Source organism: Penicillium malachiteum (genome assembly GCF_028827825.1).
Source record: "Penicillium malachiteum strain IBT 17515 chromosome Unknown utg000002l:1.0-8849297.0:1.0-8852440.0, whole genome shotgun sequence".
Taxonomy (NCBI): Eukaryota; Fungi; Ascomycota; class Eurotiomycetes; order Eurotiales; family Aspergillaceae; genus Penicillium; species Penicillium malachiteum.
In genome coordinates, this window is record NW_026643095.1 from 8,261,608 (window position 1) to 8,277,133 (window position 15,526).

Genomic DNA, 15,526 nt, shown 5'->3' on the forward strand with positions numbered 1-15,526 from the left:
GAGAAGGGGTGAAGAGGGTGAAGGAGGAGTGAAAAGTCGAGGTCAGCGCAGAAAACGCTCGAAGCCTGCGGTATTAAATTTAGCTCTTGAGCAAATGGTTGCGAAAGAAACTTCGTAGTCGAGACTGAGCTGTGTGGTTTTAGAGGAATAGAAAAACCTCTTGGGAAAAAGAGCGCTGTTCACCACCATCAACTGGAAGTGGTGTAAGAGGATGGGTAGTTGTAGAAGAAGAGATGTAGAGGGGTATATGAAGGAGGGAAATTTTAAGGAAGGGTAGAGGGGTAGTGAAAAATCAGGGTCAACACAAATAAAGCTGTTCTCCTTGGGTAAATGGTTGAGAAGAACAGAGCGATTTCTCGGAAGGGAAAGCAGACTGTTCACCTCCGTAAATCGGAGGTGGTGTAGGAAGGGATCTAGAGGAAGATAATTTATAATCTTCTTTTATTTCCTAGAGTTGAGGGAATTCTCTGGGGCTTCAGCAAGTATCTCCTGGGCTTAGATCAAGGTCGACTCAGTGCAATATAAGATGGCCAAGTATGATTTGAAGTGGCTTTGAGTCGATTAAATTATGCCCAGGTGTTTACTATATCCCTCCATTACGATGACTAGAGGATTTCCTACACAATACAAAATTTGAGATTCGAACCAAGATCGGTTGTCTTGTGTGTCCCCAGAGGGTAACCGTCTTCGAACATGACATGGTGCTCAATAGGCCCTGACCCTAAATTTTAGAACATCGATGCGTGGCCTCGAGCCCGCCATGAGAATAATAGTTTTCCAAAGCTAAGAATTACCTAAATCGCAAGGTTCATAAGTCAAGTCAAGTTTGGCAGGAATTCCACTTGCAACGGTTTTGAGTCCGAGTACTCTCGAGGTCGTCATGAGAGTTTTCCAAGGCAAATGCAATTTTAACCTTGGGCCTGGAGCATCTTCCAATTCAGCACACCTTTTTTGTGCCCTTCATATGTAATAGAAATGATCTGCTCCAGGCTTTTGGGCGGGTTTAAATGGTATAGACCCCCACCTAACTGATCAAACAAATAGATTTTCCCTCCACTCTCAAATAACACTCCGCCACCACCGGAACTATCATCCTCGCACATGATTGGAGTGCACTGCCCAAGCCCGTAAATCTTAGCAATATATCGTCCTGGACCGTCTTCCGCAAGCCAGTCATTTTCGTAGTCAAGCCCTGGAGCTCTTCAGGGTCTATTGTCCATCCGGGGTGGGGCGTCAACAAGCGACTCACCTAAGCGTTATATTAGTGCGCAGAAATATTATCAATCTTGGATATTCTAGTGAGCTTACCAAAGATACTATGTAGTCCTGGATCTGATATTGCACATACAGGTAAGGCAAAGACTCGGAGGAGGATGTAGTTGATAAGAAATTTGATCCATATGACCGCGGCTGTGTCGGGTCCCCGTTAAAGTCGCAGAACACAGAAATATTACCAAACCAACCTTGGAACATGGATCCATGGATGGATCATCATGATTAATATAGCCTCGGTCGTACTCCAGGGCTACGCCGTATTATCTGAAACAGTAATATTGTATAAAAGATGTATTCAATGCTGTAGGAAGAAACGAGAAGAACATTTGAATAACCTCTCCTGATTTAAGAAAGTCACACAATATCAAATACATAAACACGACTAGTATTACGAGCATTGAACCTTGAAGCTCTTGATCTTCCTCTTCTTTCTCCACGGGTTGCATTTATTCGTCGTATAGGAAGATATAGTCTCAACGCTCTCGCTCTTTGAGCACTTCTTGTCCTTGTATATAGTGACCACACAGCTAGGATCAATATACGCCCTCAGCAAACCTTGAGCACTCGTTTGGATGTCAGTTCGACAATCCGTTGTGCCAGCGCCAGAGAATACTGTTGCTTTGCCGCTGCATTTTCGGTTGGGGTAGAGGCTGAAGTTCCAGGGAGTGCCTGTTGGTTGAGGCGATGTGTTTGCCAAAAGGGCAACCGTGGGGTTTGGAGCAGGCGTACCCAAGACAGCTAGAGGGTATGAAAGGAGAGTGATTGCAAAAATATAGAGGCTTAGAAGGTTCATTGTAGATGTGTTTCTGGTGATTTCTTCGGGCTTGGTTCTTGCTGAGAGTTGGTTGAGCGTTGGTCAAAGGTGGTGGGTTTGTAAACTAGGATCAGGGTCTCATGTAGGAAATAAATAGACAGCTGGATCAAAGATCTCGGATACATCCGGATGAAACCTCATCGAGCTCGCGTTTTCATTTGCTTCTTTGCTGTGTTTGCGTCGTTATGACAGATGCGCCCTGGTGGTTTAGCTTCCGTGGAGCCCCGGATTTTAATAATGACAGAAAAATCATTATTCACGACAGAAAGAACCTTGAAAGGATATAGTCATACCATGAGGCTGTATAGGTCTCTTGATTCTGTGGAGTTCAATTTCATTCTTTAATATGCTTCGTTTGGTAACTTAGAGGTCCATGAGTTGGGCCTCCGTTGGACTAGAACAGATGTTCGTCCATATCCGATATGATAGTGTCAAACACCATACGGAATCTTTATCTCCCTGTAATTTCCACACTGAAATTTTCGTGTGGAGATGAGAGTTGAAACTCGAAGTCATGGGTCTTTGATTCAAGTCTACTGTGGTTCATGGGCATTCTCGGCGGTAGAAAAAGTGGGGTGTCGGGCATCACAATTCACGATTCACGATTCACGGCTGATAGCATAAAATTACATTATTCCAGGTACCGAACTCACGACCAGTCCTACGTGTAAAGTGCTGATTGTCTCTTATTCAAAATTCAGATTCGAACCAATCTAAACCTTTTGGTTCCAGTTGGTGTGGCAACAGAGGACATTAACAATCAACTCTCCCAGGGTGAAGACCAATTATTACGCGACCCAATCTCAGCAAATACCGATGAATGATATGGCAGGAATATCTCTGAACGGCAATACCATCCCCCATGAAGTGGTCCACAATACATATCTGCGTCTGAAGAGCCAGTATGAAAAGGGGCTATGTGACCAGTGGCTTGACCGAACGGAGCCCGTCAAGCACATCTTCCAGGATCTCAAAATCGCCGCATTCTTGATCGAGTTATGGCGCGAGATATACGGCGCGAGGCCAGCATCGGAATCCATTAGTGATACAGTCAGCCTCACTCGGTTTCCAGGCTTTGTTGATATCGCATGTGGGAATGGTGTGGTCGTCTACGTGCTTCTTATGGAAGGATATTCAGGCTGGGGATTCGATGCACGTCGGCGCGATACATGGACTTATTTCCCAGCATCAGTACAAGAACGACTTGAGGAGAAAATTCTTATCCCAAAGCCATTCATGGACGTCGTGGATTCTCAGGAGATCGGAATGGAAATTTCAACTGGAGATTTTCCACCTGGTACTTTCGTCATCTCTAATCATGCAGATGAACTCACCGTGTGGACGCCACTATTGGCAGCCCTTGCATATCCTAACTCCCCACTCCCCTTCCTAGCGATCCCATGCTGTTCTCACTCGCTTTCTGGATCTGCTTATCGCTATCCGACGCCTAAAGATGCCAATAACCCAGATGCAAGCCAAGATGATCACCAGGAACAAAACTCACAGCCTGCATCTGGGGACCTGAGGGCCATGCGAGCAGCCAAGCAAAGGGAAAAGACTGTTGAAGGCAAGATGTTTTCACAGTATGGCGCTCTTGTAGCGAAAACCACCTACATCGCAGAACAAGTCGGTTACCAAGTTGAGAATACCATCCTGAATATCTCAACTCCTCGTAATGTGGCTATAGTGGGGGGGGTCGGCAATTGGTCGCAACGGAATGGAAATCAAGTACTCGACACGGAAACTCGGCCCCCGCATCAGTGGATCATCAAGCCGATAGTCTACGTGGTGCCGAGCTAGTTCGAAAAATCAGGGACCTGGTCCACCATGAGTGTTTGAAAGATGGTGGGATTGAGTTCGCTGCTCTGGAATGGCTTCAACGCGCAGTATCTGTTCACCGTGGAGATATCGGAAAATTACCACACTGATGCAAAGGAAACTTCATTCCGAAAGCTTGAAATTATCTTCAGAAGCTTAGGTGGAGAAATTTCGGGGATTCCTTCTTCAACACGGACCCTAGAGTGCGCCACTCCATTCCCGACATTCCGCCGGCTAAAGCCCCGTGGGGACGCGGGGTATACAATTCTTCCCTACTTAAGTGGCACTTGATCTCCAGGGCGAATGTTTTTCTGTCCGACATTCTATTCTTTGCCAAAATGCGGGTTTCTGCTCTCTTTCTGGCCATTGGCCTTGCTAATGCGTTGGAAAATGGACTTGCACGAACTCCACAGCTAGGATGGGTATGAGCATTGTTTGTTTTGATTACAGAAATGAAGCTAATAAATCTTCCAGAATACCTGGAACTCATTCGCCTGTGACATGAATGCGACCGTCATCATCCAGGCTGCAGAGAAGATTGTTTCCTTGGGCTTCAAAGATCTCGGATATGAGTATGTTGTTATGGATGACTGCTGGTCTGCAGGCCGCAATTCGTCTGGATACCTCATTCCTGACCCGGATAAATTCCCCGATGGAGTTGCAGCTGTGGCTGATCAGATCCATGCTCTGGGATTGAAGCTTGGTATCTACTCCAGCGCAGGCACATTGACCTGCGCCCGGTATGCAGGTTCGCTGGGATACGAAGAGAAGGATGCTTCTCTATGGGCTAGCTGGGGAGTAAGTCCCTCTCACAAAGTAATTTTCCTTTAAATAGCAAATTCTTACTGTTTAATAGATCGACTACCTCAAGTACGATAACTGCTACAATCAAGGAGAAGAGGGAACTCCTAAGCTTTCCTATGATCGCTACAACGCCATGGGGAAAGCCCTCAACGCAACCGGCCGACCTATTCTGTACTCCCTTTGCAACTGGGGTGTAGATGGTCCATGGAACTTTGCTCCCACGATTGCAAACTCATGGCGAATGAGTGGAGATCTTTTCAATGTCTGGGATCGAGAGAATTCGAACTGCCCTTGCTCTGAACTTCTGGGTTTGGACTGCAAAACTCCCGGATATGAATGCTCAGTCATGAACGTTCTCAGCAAAGTTGTGTACTACCCATCCAAGGCTTATGCTGGTGCCTGGAATGATCTCGATATGCTCGGTAAGCTGCTCAAGCATCATCAAAAGAGGATAATTTAACTAATGAAATTTCCAAATTAAAGAGGTCGGCAATGGAGGTTTAACAGATACCGAAGCTGTCTCCCATTTCAGTTTATGGGCAGCTCTCAAGTCGCCACTTCTCATGACAAATGTGATGACTAGTGTCGATGCACAGACACTTTCTATCTTGCAGAACACCGCTGTTCTTGCCGTCTCTCAAGATCCCGAAACATCATCTGCTGCGCGCGTCTGGCGCTACTATGTTGAGGGCGGCCAGATCCAGCTGTTCAGTGGATCTTTGAGTGGAGGAGACCAGCTTGTCCTGTTCTTGAATGGTGGATCAACGGCGAGAGATATGAACGCTACTCTGACTGATATCTTCTGGAATGATGGGCCTGGTGGTACTGCATCGGAGATTCAAGGTACCTGGGATGTATATGATCTCTGGGCGAACAGAATGAGTAACGCGACAGCGGATGCGATTATTGATGGGTCGGGAAATGCGACTAGGCCGATAAATATGACTGCACTTGGTGGGTCTGAGAACGTCTACTCTCAGGTGCCTTTGCCGGCTACTAAGGCCCTCATGGGATCTAAAGTCGGAACCGTCAAGCCTAATGGCAAGGTGACTGCTAAGGTGCAAGCCCATGGTGTTGCTATGCTGCGCCTAAGAGAGGTCAAGACAAATGATGAGCTGTGAGAAACGCAGTGGAACTGAGGCTGTCCAAAAGAGGTGTGATTGTTTTATTTTAGTCAAAATCCATATCATATGATATTGACATAGCTCGTATCTGCACAAGAGTGCTGTACATACTGTACATAAAGTGGAGACTCAGAGGGAAGGGGACATTAATGTACAAAAAGAAAACGAGGTAGAAGAGTGGATCGGAATTCTCTTAACTCCGTGTATGTTAGTTGAAGATCAACTAAAGCCCATAATGAACCGGAACGCCGTGCAATCTAACGCAGTAAACCAGGTATACTAAAGCAGTGCGGTCAATGAAAGATAGTAATCGCGATTAATTCTTGCCGAGCCCAGACTCATGAAGATTCTCTTCGGGCTCCTTCTTGCGTTCAGCATTCAACGCGTGTTCGAAGACGGAGGAATTCTGTGCTGCAGAGAGAGCGGCAGCCCTGGATGCAGTTGCAGCCGCATGTTTAGATGCAGCCGCCGCAGCATTATCACGGAGTCTTTTGATACGTTCGGATCGTGCCTCGCCAGGGAGGCTACCCCAGACAGGTTCAATAGAATCCGCACGCCAGTTCGAGCGTTGGCCACCGATGGCGCCGTGTCTGGTGGTAAGAGGGGTTAAGGATGCACCGCCAGCTCCTGATTCGCCCCACATGCGAACACGCTGAAGCTTTCGTAATTTGGCGAGTCCGTACACACTGACGATACCTGTGAGGGCGAAGCAAATAACAGAGACACCACCAAAGCCAAAGTCGGATTCTTCGATGAAGTTCTTCAAGTTCATTCCGTAGAGAGCAGAGAACAAAGTTCCGGCAGCCAGCGCGAGGGTACCAATGCTGAACTTCAGGTCAAGAAGCATCAGAGAGTTTCGGTTTGCATCGAGAATCGCTTTGACACTGTTTTGCGTTAGAATGGGGCCGCTTAATCACGATAAAAACAAGGACTTACACTTCTTCTGTGTTACGGATGTTTGTCACGAGATTACCGCTGGCTTGGACGATTTCATCGCAGACCTTATGGTATGACTCTAGAAGCATTTCCACCTCTTGGTGGTCATCTTCATCTCGTTCTTTGCCGGTGCCTCTTTCGGTCAAATACATAGCAGCAAGATCATCGTCCGCTTCCAGTAAGTCATCGATGGCATCCCTAACCAAACGAGCCTTCTGTTCAAAAGTACCGAGCTTCTTGGAGTAGATCAGGAGGTGTCGAAGCTTATCACGGTCGATATCCTCTTCGAGGGCTCTGAGGACTCGCACAACGGGATCCCGTACACCATTAAACTCTTCTTCAAGTCCAGCAGTGACGCTGATAAGAACCGCTTCCAGCGCACGGAATTCGTACGGCAGAGCTTGGCCGGCCTGCGCCTTCTGGCGAAGTTTCCCTTCCAAGTCATATATGAACAAAGATTGCATGTATGAGTCGGTTGATCCGTAGGCATCAAAAACAAGTACCCGATCGGCCTTGATGAGGACTCGCAAGTGTAGAAGGTTGATCAGGATAGCGCTCGGTCGGACAAGGATATGGGGTAGTGTTGATGAGTCGATCTTGCGTAAATCGCGAGGAAGAAGGCCATACTGCAGGACAGAAGAGTCAATGTCTATTCAAAGCGAATGTTCACGTGAGGAACAAACCTTTGCAATTAATTCCAGTTTTCGGAATTCTCCATTGACCAGTGTTACGTTCCCGTTATTGTCGAACTCCGTGCATCGAATGCGTAGCTCATTTGATGCTTTGGCTGACAATCCACGGCCAATGTTGAACATCCCCTCCGTACCATCGTCCATTAATCCTGGTCCTGTGTTGCGAGTATTCTTGTAATCGGCATTTTTGTTTTTCTTCAGATCAAACAGGCGTTTAAGGAACGATCGTCGGGTCGTAGAGGAGGAGCGAGTCGGTACTATTTGCATTGAACAGTACGAGACTGCGTCAACTCTTGGTCTTGGTGTCGATGAAGCTAGGAGTTTCTGAGTCGGTAAGGTATGCTGTTGCTTGTCAGAGCATAACCAAGTCGAGGATCTTCGCGAAGACCCTATCGCGAAAGCGTCATGACTCGAAGCTCGAGGTCTCGGGGTAGCGCATGCCAACAGACCACTTCCGAGTCCAGACTGGCCACGGAGGAACCTGAGAAGGGTCGCTGATGGCGCGGATGGCTTCAACGGAGACAACATGTCTCTGTTGGTGTCAACATACGGTCAACTAGGCTGATGATATCAATAAGGTGAAAAAGCCGCGTCGGATATACAGTTGGCCCGGATCCGAAGTATAGGTAGTCACGCACAGGGAGTTGTGACAAGAGAAAGTACCCCGGTATTGGAATTAATTGGCTTTGTGCATAAGTGCACAGGAGCACGGTAATTGTTTTAAACTAGTATTATGTTCAGGAAAAGGGTAAGCTGTTAACTATAGCTAGAACACTCTATATCAAAGATCAAAAAACGACAAAAAGTTAAGCGTCCCCGGGAAGGCTCGAACTTCCAACCTCCTGATTAACAGTCAGACGCGCTAGCCAATTGCGCCACGGAGACATCTTATTGGATAACGGACTAAATATTATGCATCATCATCACAATGCTCTTTGCCATGCATATCATTGTGCTATACATCGTCCTCAAGAGGCTCATTATTCACCACACTGCTTCAAATGTTCTTTCAAATATTCCCTATTCTCAAAATGATACTATAAAAACCAAGTTCGTGGCCCTCTCTAAATTTCCATATGACCCACCAGAGCGCGATATGCTCCAATCGAGTTGAATCAAGCCTTTTTGATGAGTACACCCTGGATTCGAGGCAGTAAACTGAGTGGCTCCTCAGGTTCTTCGATCTCGTGTGGGTTTTCCCATTCTCCACTGTTGAGAATATCTCCCAGCACATTCTGGGTCAAATTGCATCCGACAAATGTGCTCCAGGCAGGATTGCAACATGCTAATATTGTTTTCAAGTTAGCTAGAGCCTAGGTAGAAGCCATCAAATCGAATTGACCCACTCCGAGTCGGGATTAAATATATAACAGTCCCGACATCCCCAGAGGGCCGCAGTAGTACATCCACACCGTGACATGCACCTGGGCACATGAATGCCAGTGATCATGGAAGGTACTAGTAAAAAAAAAAAATAATAATAGTAATAATGGAGACATACCTTGTGTCACCCTTGTCAAACGGTCTCTACTGCATCCATGTTCCCAGAATATAAATTTACCTCTGGGTTTGAGCAGTTTCCAGATCCCCTTTATCACATTCTTCGGGTCCTTGACCGCACACAGAACCTGAATACACAACACGGTATCCAAGCTCCCCTCCGTGATTCCCTCTTCTCTCAGAATATCACTATCCTCAATGCCACAAATGACAACCTTATACTTATCCTGGAGGCCATGCTTGTCCAGTTTGGCTTTTATGGCGTCTTTGAATTGTGCATTTGGCTCAACACCATAAATGCGTTCGACAAGAGAGGTATCAAAACGATGGATCTGGTTTCCTGGTCCAGGACCCAAATCAATAATAACCCCGCTAGCGGATTTTACCAGTGAGGGGACAATGGTTGTATCTTCGTAAGCGATGAAATTGGCCGCTATGCATAATGGTCAGCCCCAAATACATATCAGTTTCATGAGAGAGGAATTACAGGCGATATTGAATAGCTTCGCTGAAGCTGCATCTCGAATTTGTTGTGGGCGACTAAGTGCCACCAGACCGTCTCGCCGAATTGCTTGAGTCAAAACTTCCCAGTGCACTATCCGAGCGGGGTCATTAAAAGAGCCGTGGAAGTTAGTGGGTGATAAGACTCACGACAAAAAGAGAACCAGATCATGCCCAATAGGCGGATCAAGGGAGAAAGACGATCAGGAGTGGGAGGCATTTTATTTGAATGAGATAGGGGGGGGGGGGTAATGAAGATGTCAAGTCCCTCAAAGTTCAAGTTCCCGGGAGAGAAGGAAGAAAGAAGTGGGAAGACCCGATGTTGGTGGGGAGAAGAGGAATTTATATTGGGAAAAACTTATTTGCTAAGTTTGAGATTAGTACTGGGTTAGGCGAGCATGAGATGGTCGCGCATAGTATAATACAGTCAGCGATCTACAGCCTGAGGCTGTGTGACTAGTATCAATCTATACTAGCTCAGTTCAAATGCAGGTCGAGTTTCACGGAACCTAGGAACGGTTTTTTCGTCTGTTCAACGCACCAGGAGCCTTGGAGGTTAGTTTCCACTTCAATGCTAGGCGGGTAAGGCCATGTGGGCTTGTGGCGCAATCTCGCTATTGATAGCCGCAAGTTTAAAAGGTTCAAATGTTGTCAGTCGACATCATCCCCTTCCAAGGTTTTTCGTGTAAAATCAGTAAGCAGCAACTTCGCTTCACTAGAAGATGAGAATCAGACTCCAAGATGAGTTGGATAAAGAAAGGATACATGTTCAAAGCTAAATAAATTTTTTAGAGAAGATAAAGTGCTGAGAAACGCTCCGAGTTTCAATATAGTGCCAGATATCAATTCTGTCCTTAGACTCTGAATCGCGTCTTTCGTCATCTTTAACATTCTAGGTACTGGCATTTAAATAAGTTCACGATAATCCGATAGATCGATAAATCCCGAACGATGCCATTAATGCCTCACCTCTCACTACATCAGTTCTACAACGAGACGACTCTCTACGTAACTGGGAGAGGAATTTTCGACGCTGGCAGGTTCCAAAATTCAGGCTCGGATAATTCTATTGGAGGGGCATCCGTTCGATATAGTTGTTCCAGAGCTATACCATGTTCAAGTTACTGGACATGCATGGTATCAAGGAGAAAGAGTCGCAGTGTTGAATATGACAACTTAAAAGAGCAGTCCGAGGAATCAACAGATGAAGCTAAGGAGAATAAGGAGGACTTTATTATTGACATGTATCGCTTAGGACCTTATAATATTAATGCTCCTATGATTTGAAATTACAGAGTAGATTCTAAGCTAAAATATAATGGGTAAAAAGTTGACAAGATAACACATTCCCAGTAGATGGTAAAACCTCATCTTACCTCTTATGAATCAAAAAGTATTTCCAAATTCTTCCAACTGCGGTTGACTCATAGAGCCGCAACTCTTCTTCAAGCTGCGACTGTGGCTAGAACAGGATCAGTTTTGCTTAGTTTGGACTCCGCCCACTTGCCACGCTCATCAGGTATTTATCCCTGGGATATAAGCAGTCCCTTTCAAAATGAAATCCTTTCTGACATTTCACTCAACCACAACCATCTAAGATCAACAATCAAACATCAATATGGCGTCGACAGCCCCCACTTTTTCTACCTTACCCGTCGAGATGCAAATCGAGATCCTCCAATACTTGGACCCCATCGCCCTGAATTCCTTCAGTCAGACGAATCAACATTTCCGATACATGATTTCCCCGCAGCGATGTCATTTCGTGGAGAGACTTCTTGCACTTGAGTGTCGGGAAGAAGAGGGTGGAGTTACCCCCATTTTCCGTGCCAGAGATAATCAACTCGTTCCAGACTGGGATACCCCAGACTGGGAATCCATGAGATGGGCTTGTTGCAACTGCCTTCGCCTTCTACCCCATGACTCTTTTGATAACCACTCTATTTTACGTCTTCGCTATCGAAAACCCATTCCTGGATCACCCGCAGCTAATCACGTCACGAGCTGGGGAGTTCTTCCGCGATCACGGGGCATGACCAAAGAACAACGTGCGAATAAGATTTCCGATGAGAAAGTCCTTCGAAATCGATATGGGACAGCAGCCACTCGTAACTGGGGACGCACTCGACTGCGTCTTATGAATAACGTTGGGGAAGCACAATACCTACAAATCTTCTAAGAGCTGCAAAACATGGACTGGCCCATATTCCAAGAGATGACGTTTGAAAAAATACCGCGGACTCAGCCCCGATGAAGAACACAAAATTATGGACGACGAAGCACGTGCAATTGAACTAGAGCATTGTGGCTCGAAGCGCGGGTTGCGCAAATGTAACGAATGTCGGTTTAAGCGAGGTGAGCTCAAGCCACGCGAGATGGGGACTGGTAAAAAAGGCGGCACAACGAAAGTGCCCATTCTCGCTAGCCGTCGGTTCTCCGCCGCTTTTGCCTTGCACCGCTACTTTCCGGGCTTTTCGGCAAGCCTGGGCTTGAAGCGGTCACCACCCGATATGCCTATTATTGGGGTTTACCGTGAGAATCTTCATGAACGCAGTTGGACTATGTACATTATTCGATGCCCCGAATGTGGTCAATGGCAGGAATTACGAAATTTCCGATTCGGTCATTATTATAAACATTGGCAACCAGCCAACGGTCATAACCGTGACTTCGATCCCCCTGAGACGGTACCTGGAGAACAAGCCATAATAACATATGAGTTTATTAATTCCTTATGTTGCAATCGATGTTTTCTTAATGAAAATGGTCGTGATGCTCTACGCCAGGAACTTCTACGGTGGTTTGGGAGCGTCTATCTAAGCTATCGAGTCTGTGTACAGGATGACTTAGGCTTGGGCTGGAACTGGGCAGAGAAGCAAGTTAGTGAGTGTCGTGCTGAATATCAGCAGGAATTGATGCAAATCTTTGAATCACCGTCCACAATATTTCAACAGATTAAGAATCGTGCACGCGAACACAATGAAGGCTATTTGAGTCTTACGGAAATCGCAGTCCTTCGGCAACACTTTGACCAGTTGAGCGAATTCTATGAAAGCACGGAGGGGATGGCGCCTCCTGACTGGTCCAAAGGCCGTGAATTGTTCAAGAACCCCGACTGGATGAATCACTGGCTTCGTGATTATGACGTTAAAGAAAGTCATTGGTATTGGCTCCATGCCGTGCAGACGAAGTTGGAGGAGAAGCCCGAGGCTCTAATTGAGTGGGCCATGGCCGACTCGGCTAGAGTCGTACCAATGAGACTCTAGGAATAGTTAATCGATTCATAAGAGAAACCTTCTGGAAATGAGATTCATTTAATTCAAAACCTGAACCGGATATTTAGTGTACTATAAGGCTGCATTTAATATGGAGAACATTTTGAATATGGAGTAATGAGAGAACGGAAGACCATCGGGGTAGTCCGTACCTGAACCAGATAAGGCCAATCATCGGGTAGCGTGGGGTCCATGTGGTATTCGAATGTAAACAACACGCATTTTTGTTATGGATACTATCACTTGGTCAGCTCTGGAGTGGATCTTTTCAAAGTACGGAGTACGGAGTAGAAGCCTTGATATAGTATATCCGAGTACGAACATAGAGAAAAAAAAAATCTTGGAACCATCTATGCCCCGTGGGCCCATATAAAATACTCCACATCCGTGGATATAAGAGTATAGTGCGTGTACTTCAACATCAACAAGCCCAGACTAGCTTAATCTTACAGCCAATCGCCCAACTATCCAATTGCACGTGTGGAAGCTCACCCACCTTATCAGTAAAAACAACTCCCATACAGCTAATGCAGCTAATGAAGCTCCAACAGATAAAAACCCAGCCGTTGCTGTTCATGGAAAATCACGGCTTCAATTTTCTTTCACCATGAAGGCTACCACTGCTTCCGTCTTGCTGGCCCTGTCCGCCGCCGTCAATGGCCGTCCGACTGTTGACACCAAGTACCCTTACAAGGGACCTGCTGTCCCCATCGGTGACTGGGTTGACCCGACTATCAATGGTAATGGGAAAGGTTTCCCCCGTCTGGTCGAGCCGCCTGCGGTTAAGCCCGCTGTCGCAAACCCGACCAACAATGTCAATGTGATCTCGCTGGCGTATATCCCCGATGGTATTCACATTCACTACCAGACCCCCTTTGGACTCGGTCAATCGCCTGCCATCAAGTGGGGTACTAGTCCTAACCGGTTGATCAATGTTGCGCGAGGCTTTTCGCACACGTGAGTACCTCCACTCTTCAATTGAGATTCATTGAAGGAGAATCTATACTAATTACATCCCATTTTAGCTATGATCGTACCCCATCCTGCTCGCAGATCAAGGCTGTCACTCAGTGCAGTCAATTCTTCCACGAGGTCTCCCTTCCTCACCTCGAGTCTGGCAAAACCTACTACTACCAGATCCCTGCCGCCAATGGCACCACCGAGTCCGAGGTTCTGAGCTTCACCACTGCCCGCAAGGCTGGTGAGCCTGGCGAGTTCACCGTCGCTGTGTTGAACGATATGGGCTACACCAATGCCCAAGGTACCCACAAGTACCTGACCCAGGCTACTGATGAGGCTGCCTTTGCTTGGCACGGTGGTGATATCAGTTATGCTGATGACTGGTCCTCTGGTATCATGGCCTGTGAGGATGACTGGCCCGTTTGCTACAACGGTTCTAGTAGTGAGCTGCCCGGTGGTGTCATCACTGAGGCCTACAAGACTCCCCTCCCCAAGGGAGAGATCGCTAACCAGGGTGGTCCCTACGGTGGTGATATGAGTGTTATTTACGAGTCCAACTGGGATCTCTGGCAGCAGTGGATGGCCAACATTACCAAGAAGATCCCTTACATGGTTCTTCCCGGTAACCACGAGGCCTCTTGTGGTGAATTTGATGGCCCTGGTAATGTTCTGTCTGCCTACCTGGACCACAATGAGCCCAACAGCACCTGGACCGAGGATGACCTGAACTACTACAGCTGCCCTCCTTCTCAGCGGTAAGCTTCCTCTTTGATACACGCATTCTTTCTATTCTTCGAATACTAATCAGTACTATAGAAACTTCACTGCTTTCCAGCACCGCTTCCGCATGCCCGGCTTGGAGACTGGTGGTGTCGGTAACTTCTGGTACTCCTTCGACTACGGTCTCGGTCACTTCGTCTCCATGGACGGTGAAACCGACTACGCCAACAGCCCCGAATGGTCCTTTGCTGAGGACCTTACCGGCAACGAGACCCACCCCGAGGCCTCCGAGACCTTCATCACTGACAGTGGACCCTTCGGTGCCGTTGACGGCAGTGTCGATGATACCAAGGCCTACGAGCAGTACAACTGGTTGAAGAACGATCTGCAGAACATTGACCGCGAGAAGACTCCTTGGGTTATCGTTATGAGCCACCGTCCCATGTACAGTTCCGCCTCTGCCTCCTACCAGAAGGACATCCGTGAAGCTTTCGAGGATCTGTTCCTGGAGTATGGTGTTGATGCTTACATCTCTGGCCACATCCACTGGTATGAGCGTCTGTACCCTCTTGGCGCCAACGGCACCATTGATACCGCGTCCATCCTGAACAACAACACCTATGTTATGAACCCTGGAAAGTCCATGACTCACATTATTAACGGTATGGCCGGTAACATTGAGAGTCACAGTGTACTGGATGATGGTGAGACTGTCACCAACATCACTGCTGTCCTGAACACCAAGGAGTATGGCTTCAGTAAGTTGACTGTTGCCAATGAGACTGCCCTCAAGTGGGAGTATGTTAAGGGTAGCGATGGCTCTTCTGGTGATACCCTTTGGCTGCTTAAGCCCGAGGCTCTTGGTGCTAAGGGCAAGGGCAAGGGCAAGAGTCCCATTGGTAAGAAGCCTGTCTCTGTTCACTGGTAGATATATTGTGGAAATGAGTGTGGCTCTTCTGAAAAGGATGATTGTATACATATGTAAATCACTCAACTACTGACCTTGTGTTGGCTTTATGGGTTGATGATTGATTGTAGTTATGATATGACAATGATACTGCACGTGTGGTAATGATAATTTATGCAGTTCCTGTCTACTTGAACTAT

At 46.9% G+C, this 15,526-nt stretch overlaps 8 protein-coding genes across 8 annotated transcripts; 5 read left to right on the top strand and 3 right to left on the bottom strand.

The window, feature by feature from the left end:
* Positions 1-1,663: 1,663 nt before the first annotated feature.
* On the bottom strand, positions 1,664-2,068 carry N7483_006073 (uncharacterized protein; the record flags this gene model as incomplete). The annotated part of the gene is made up of 1 exon (XM_057089510.1): positions 1,664-2,068. The coding sequence occupies one exon, from the start codon at positions 2,066-2,068 to the stop codon at positions 1,664-1,666; it is 405 nt and encodes a 134-aa protein (XP_056949339.1).
* Positions 2,069-2,862: 794 nt separating this feature from the next.
* trm44 (tRNA (uracil) methyltransferase) lies at positions 2,863-4,017 on the top strand (the record flags this gene model as incomplete). Its single annotated transcript, XM_057089511.1, has 2 exons — positions 2,863-3,849; positions 3,870-4,017. The coding sequence occupies exons 1-2, from the start codon at positions 2,906-2,908 to the stop codon at positions 4,015-4,017; spliced, it is 1,092 nt and encodes a 363-aa protein (XP_056949340.1). The 5' UTR covers positions 2,863-2,905.
* A 228-nt stretch (positions 4,018-4,245) lies between these two features.
* On the top strand, positions 4,246-5,832 carry N7483_006075 (glycoside hydrolase family 27 protein; the record flags this gene model as incomplete). The annotated part of the gene is made up of 4 exons (XM_057089512.1): positions 4,246-4,329; positions 4,382-4,705; positions 4,764-5,133; positions 5,195-5,832. The coding sequence occupies 4 exons, from the start codon at positions 4,246-4,248 to the stop codon at positions 5,830-5,832; spliced, it is 1,416 nt and encodes a 471-aa protein (XP_056949341.1).
* Positions 5,833-6,151: 319 nt separating this feature from the next.
* N7483_006076 (CorA family magnesium transporter) lies at positions 6,152-7,991 on the bottom strand (the record flags this gene model as incomplete). The annotated part of the gene is made up of 3 exons (XM_057089513.1): positions 6,152-6,719; positions 6,772-7,397; positions 7,455-7,991. 3 exons carry the CDS (start codon positions 7,989-7,991, stop codon positions 6,152-6,154), a joined length of 1,731 nt encoding a protein of 576 aa, XP_056949342.1.
* Positions 7,992-8,578: 587 nt separating this feature from the next.
* On the bottom strand, positions 8,579-9,684 carry N7483_006077 (class I SAM-dependent methyltransferase; the record flags this gene model as incomplete). Its single annotated transcript, XM_057089514.1, has 4 exons — positions 8,579-8,748; positions 9,025-9,396; positions 9,451-9,558; positions 9,615-9,684. 4 exons carry the CDS (start codon positions 9,682-9,684, stop codon positions 8,579-8,581), a joined length of 720 nt encoding a protein of 239 aa, XP_056949343.1.
* A 1,398-nt stretch (positions 9,685-11,082) lies between these two features.
* Positions 11,083-11,643, top strand: N7483_006078 (F-box protein; the record flags this gene model as incomplete). The annotated part of the gene is made up of 1 exon (XM_057089515.1): positions 11,083-11,643. The coding sequence occupies one exon, from the start codon at positions 11,083-11,085 to the stop codon at positions 11,641-11,643; it is 561 nt and encodes a 186-aa protein (XP_056949344.1).
* Positions 11,644-11,731: 88 nt separating this feature from the next.
* On the top strand, positions 11,732-12,730 carry N7483_006079 (uncharacterized protein; the record flags this gene model as incomplete). Its single annotated transcript, XM_057089516.1, has 1 exon — positions 11,732-12,730. One exon carries the CDS (start codon positions 11,732-11,734, stop codon positions 12,728-12,730), a length of 999 nt encoding a protein of 332 aa, XP_056949345.1.
* Positions 12,731-13,346: 616 nt separating this feature from the next.
* On the top strand, positions 13,347-15,347 carry N7483_006080 (purple acid phosphatase family protein; the record flags this gene model as incomplete). The annotated part of the gene is made up of 3 exons (XM_057089517.1): positions 13,347-13,696; positions 13,765-14,454; positions 14,516-15,347. The coding sequence occupies 3 exons, from the start codon at positions 13,347-13,349 to the stop codon at positions 15,345-15,347; spliced, it is 1,872 nt and encodes a 623-aa protein (XP_056949346.1).
* Between the last annotated feature and the right edge of the window lie 179 nt (positions 15,348-15,526).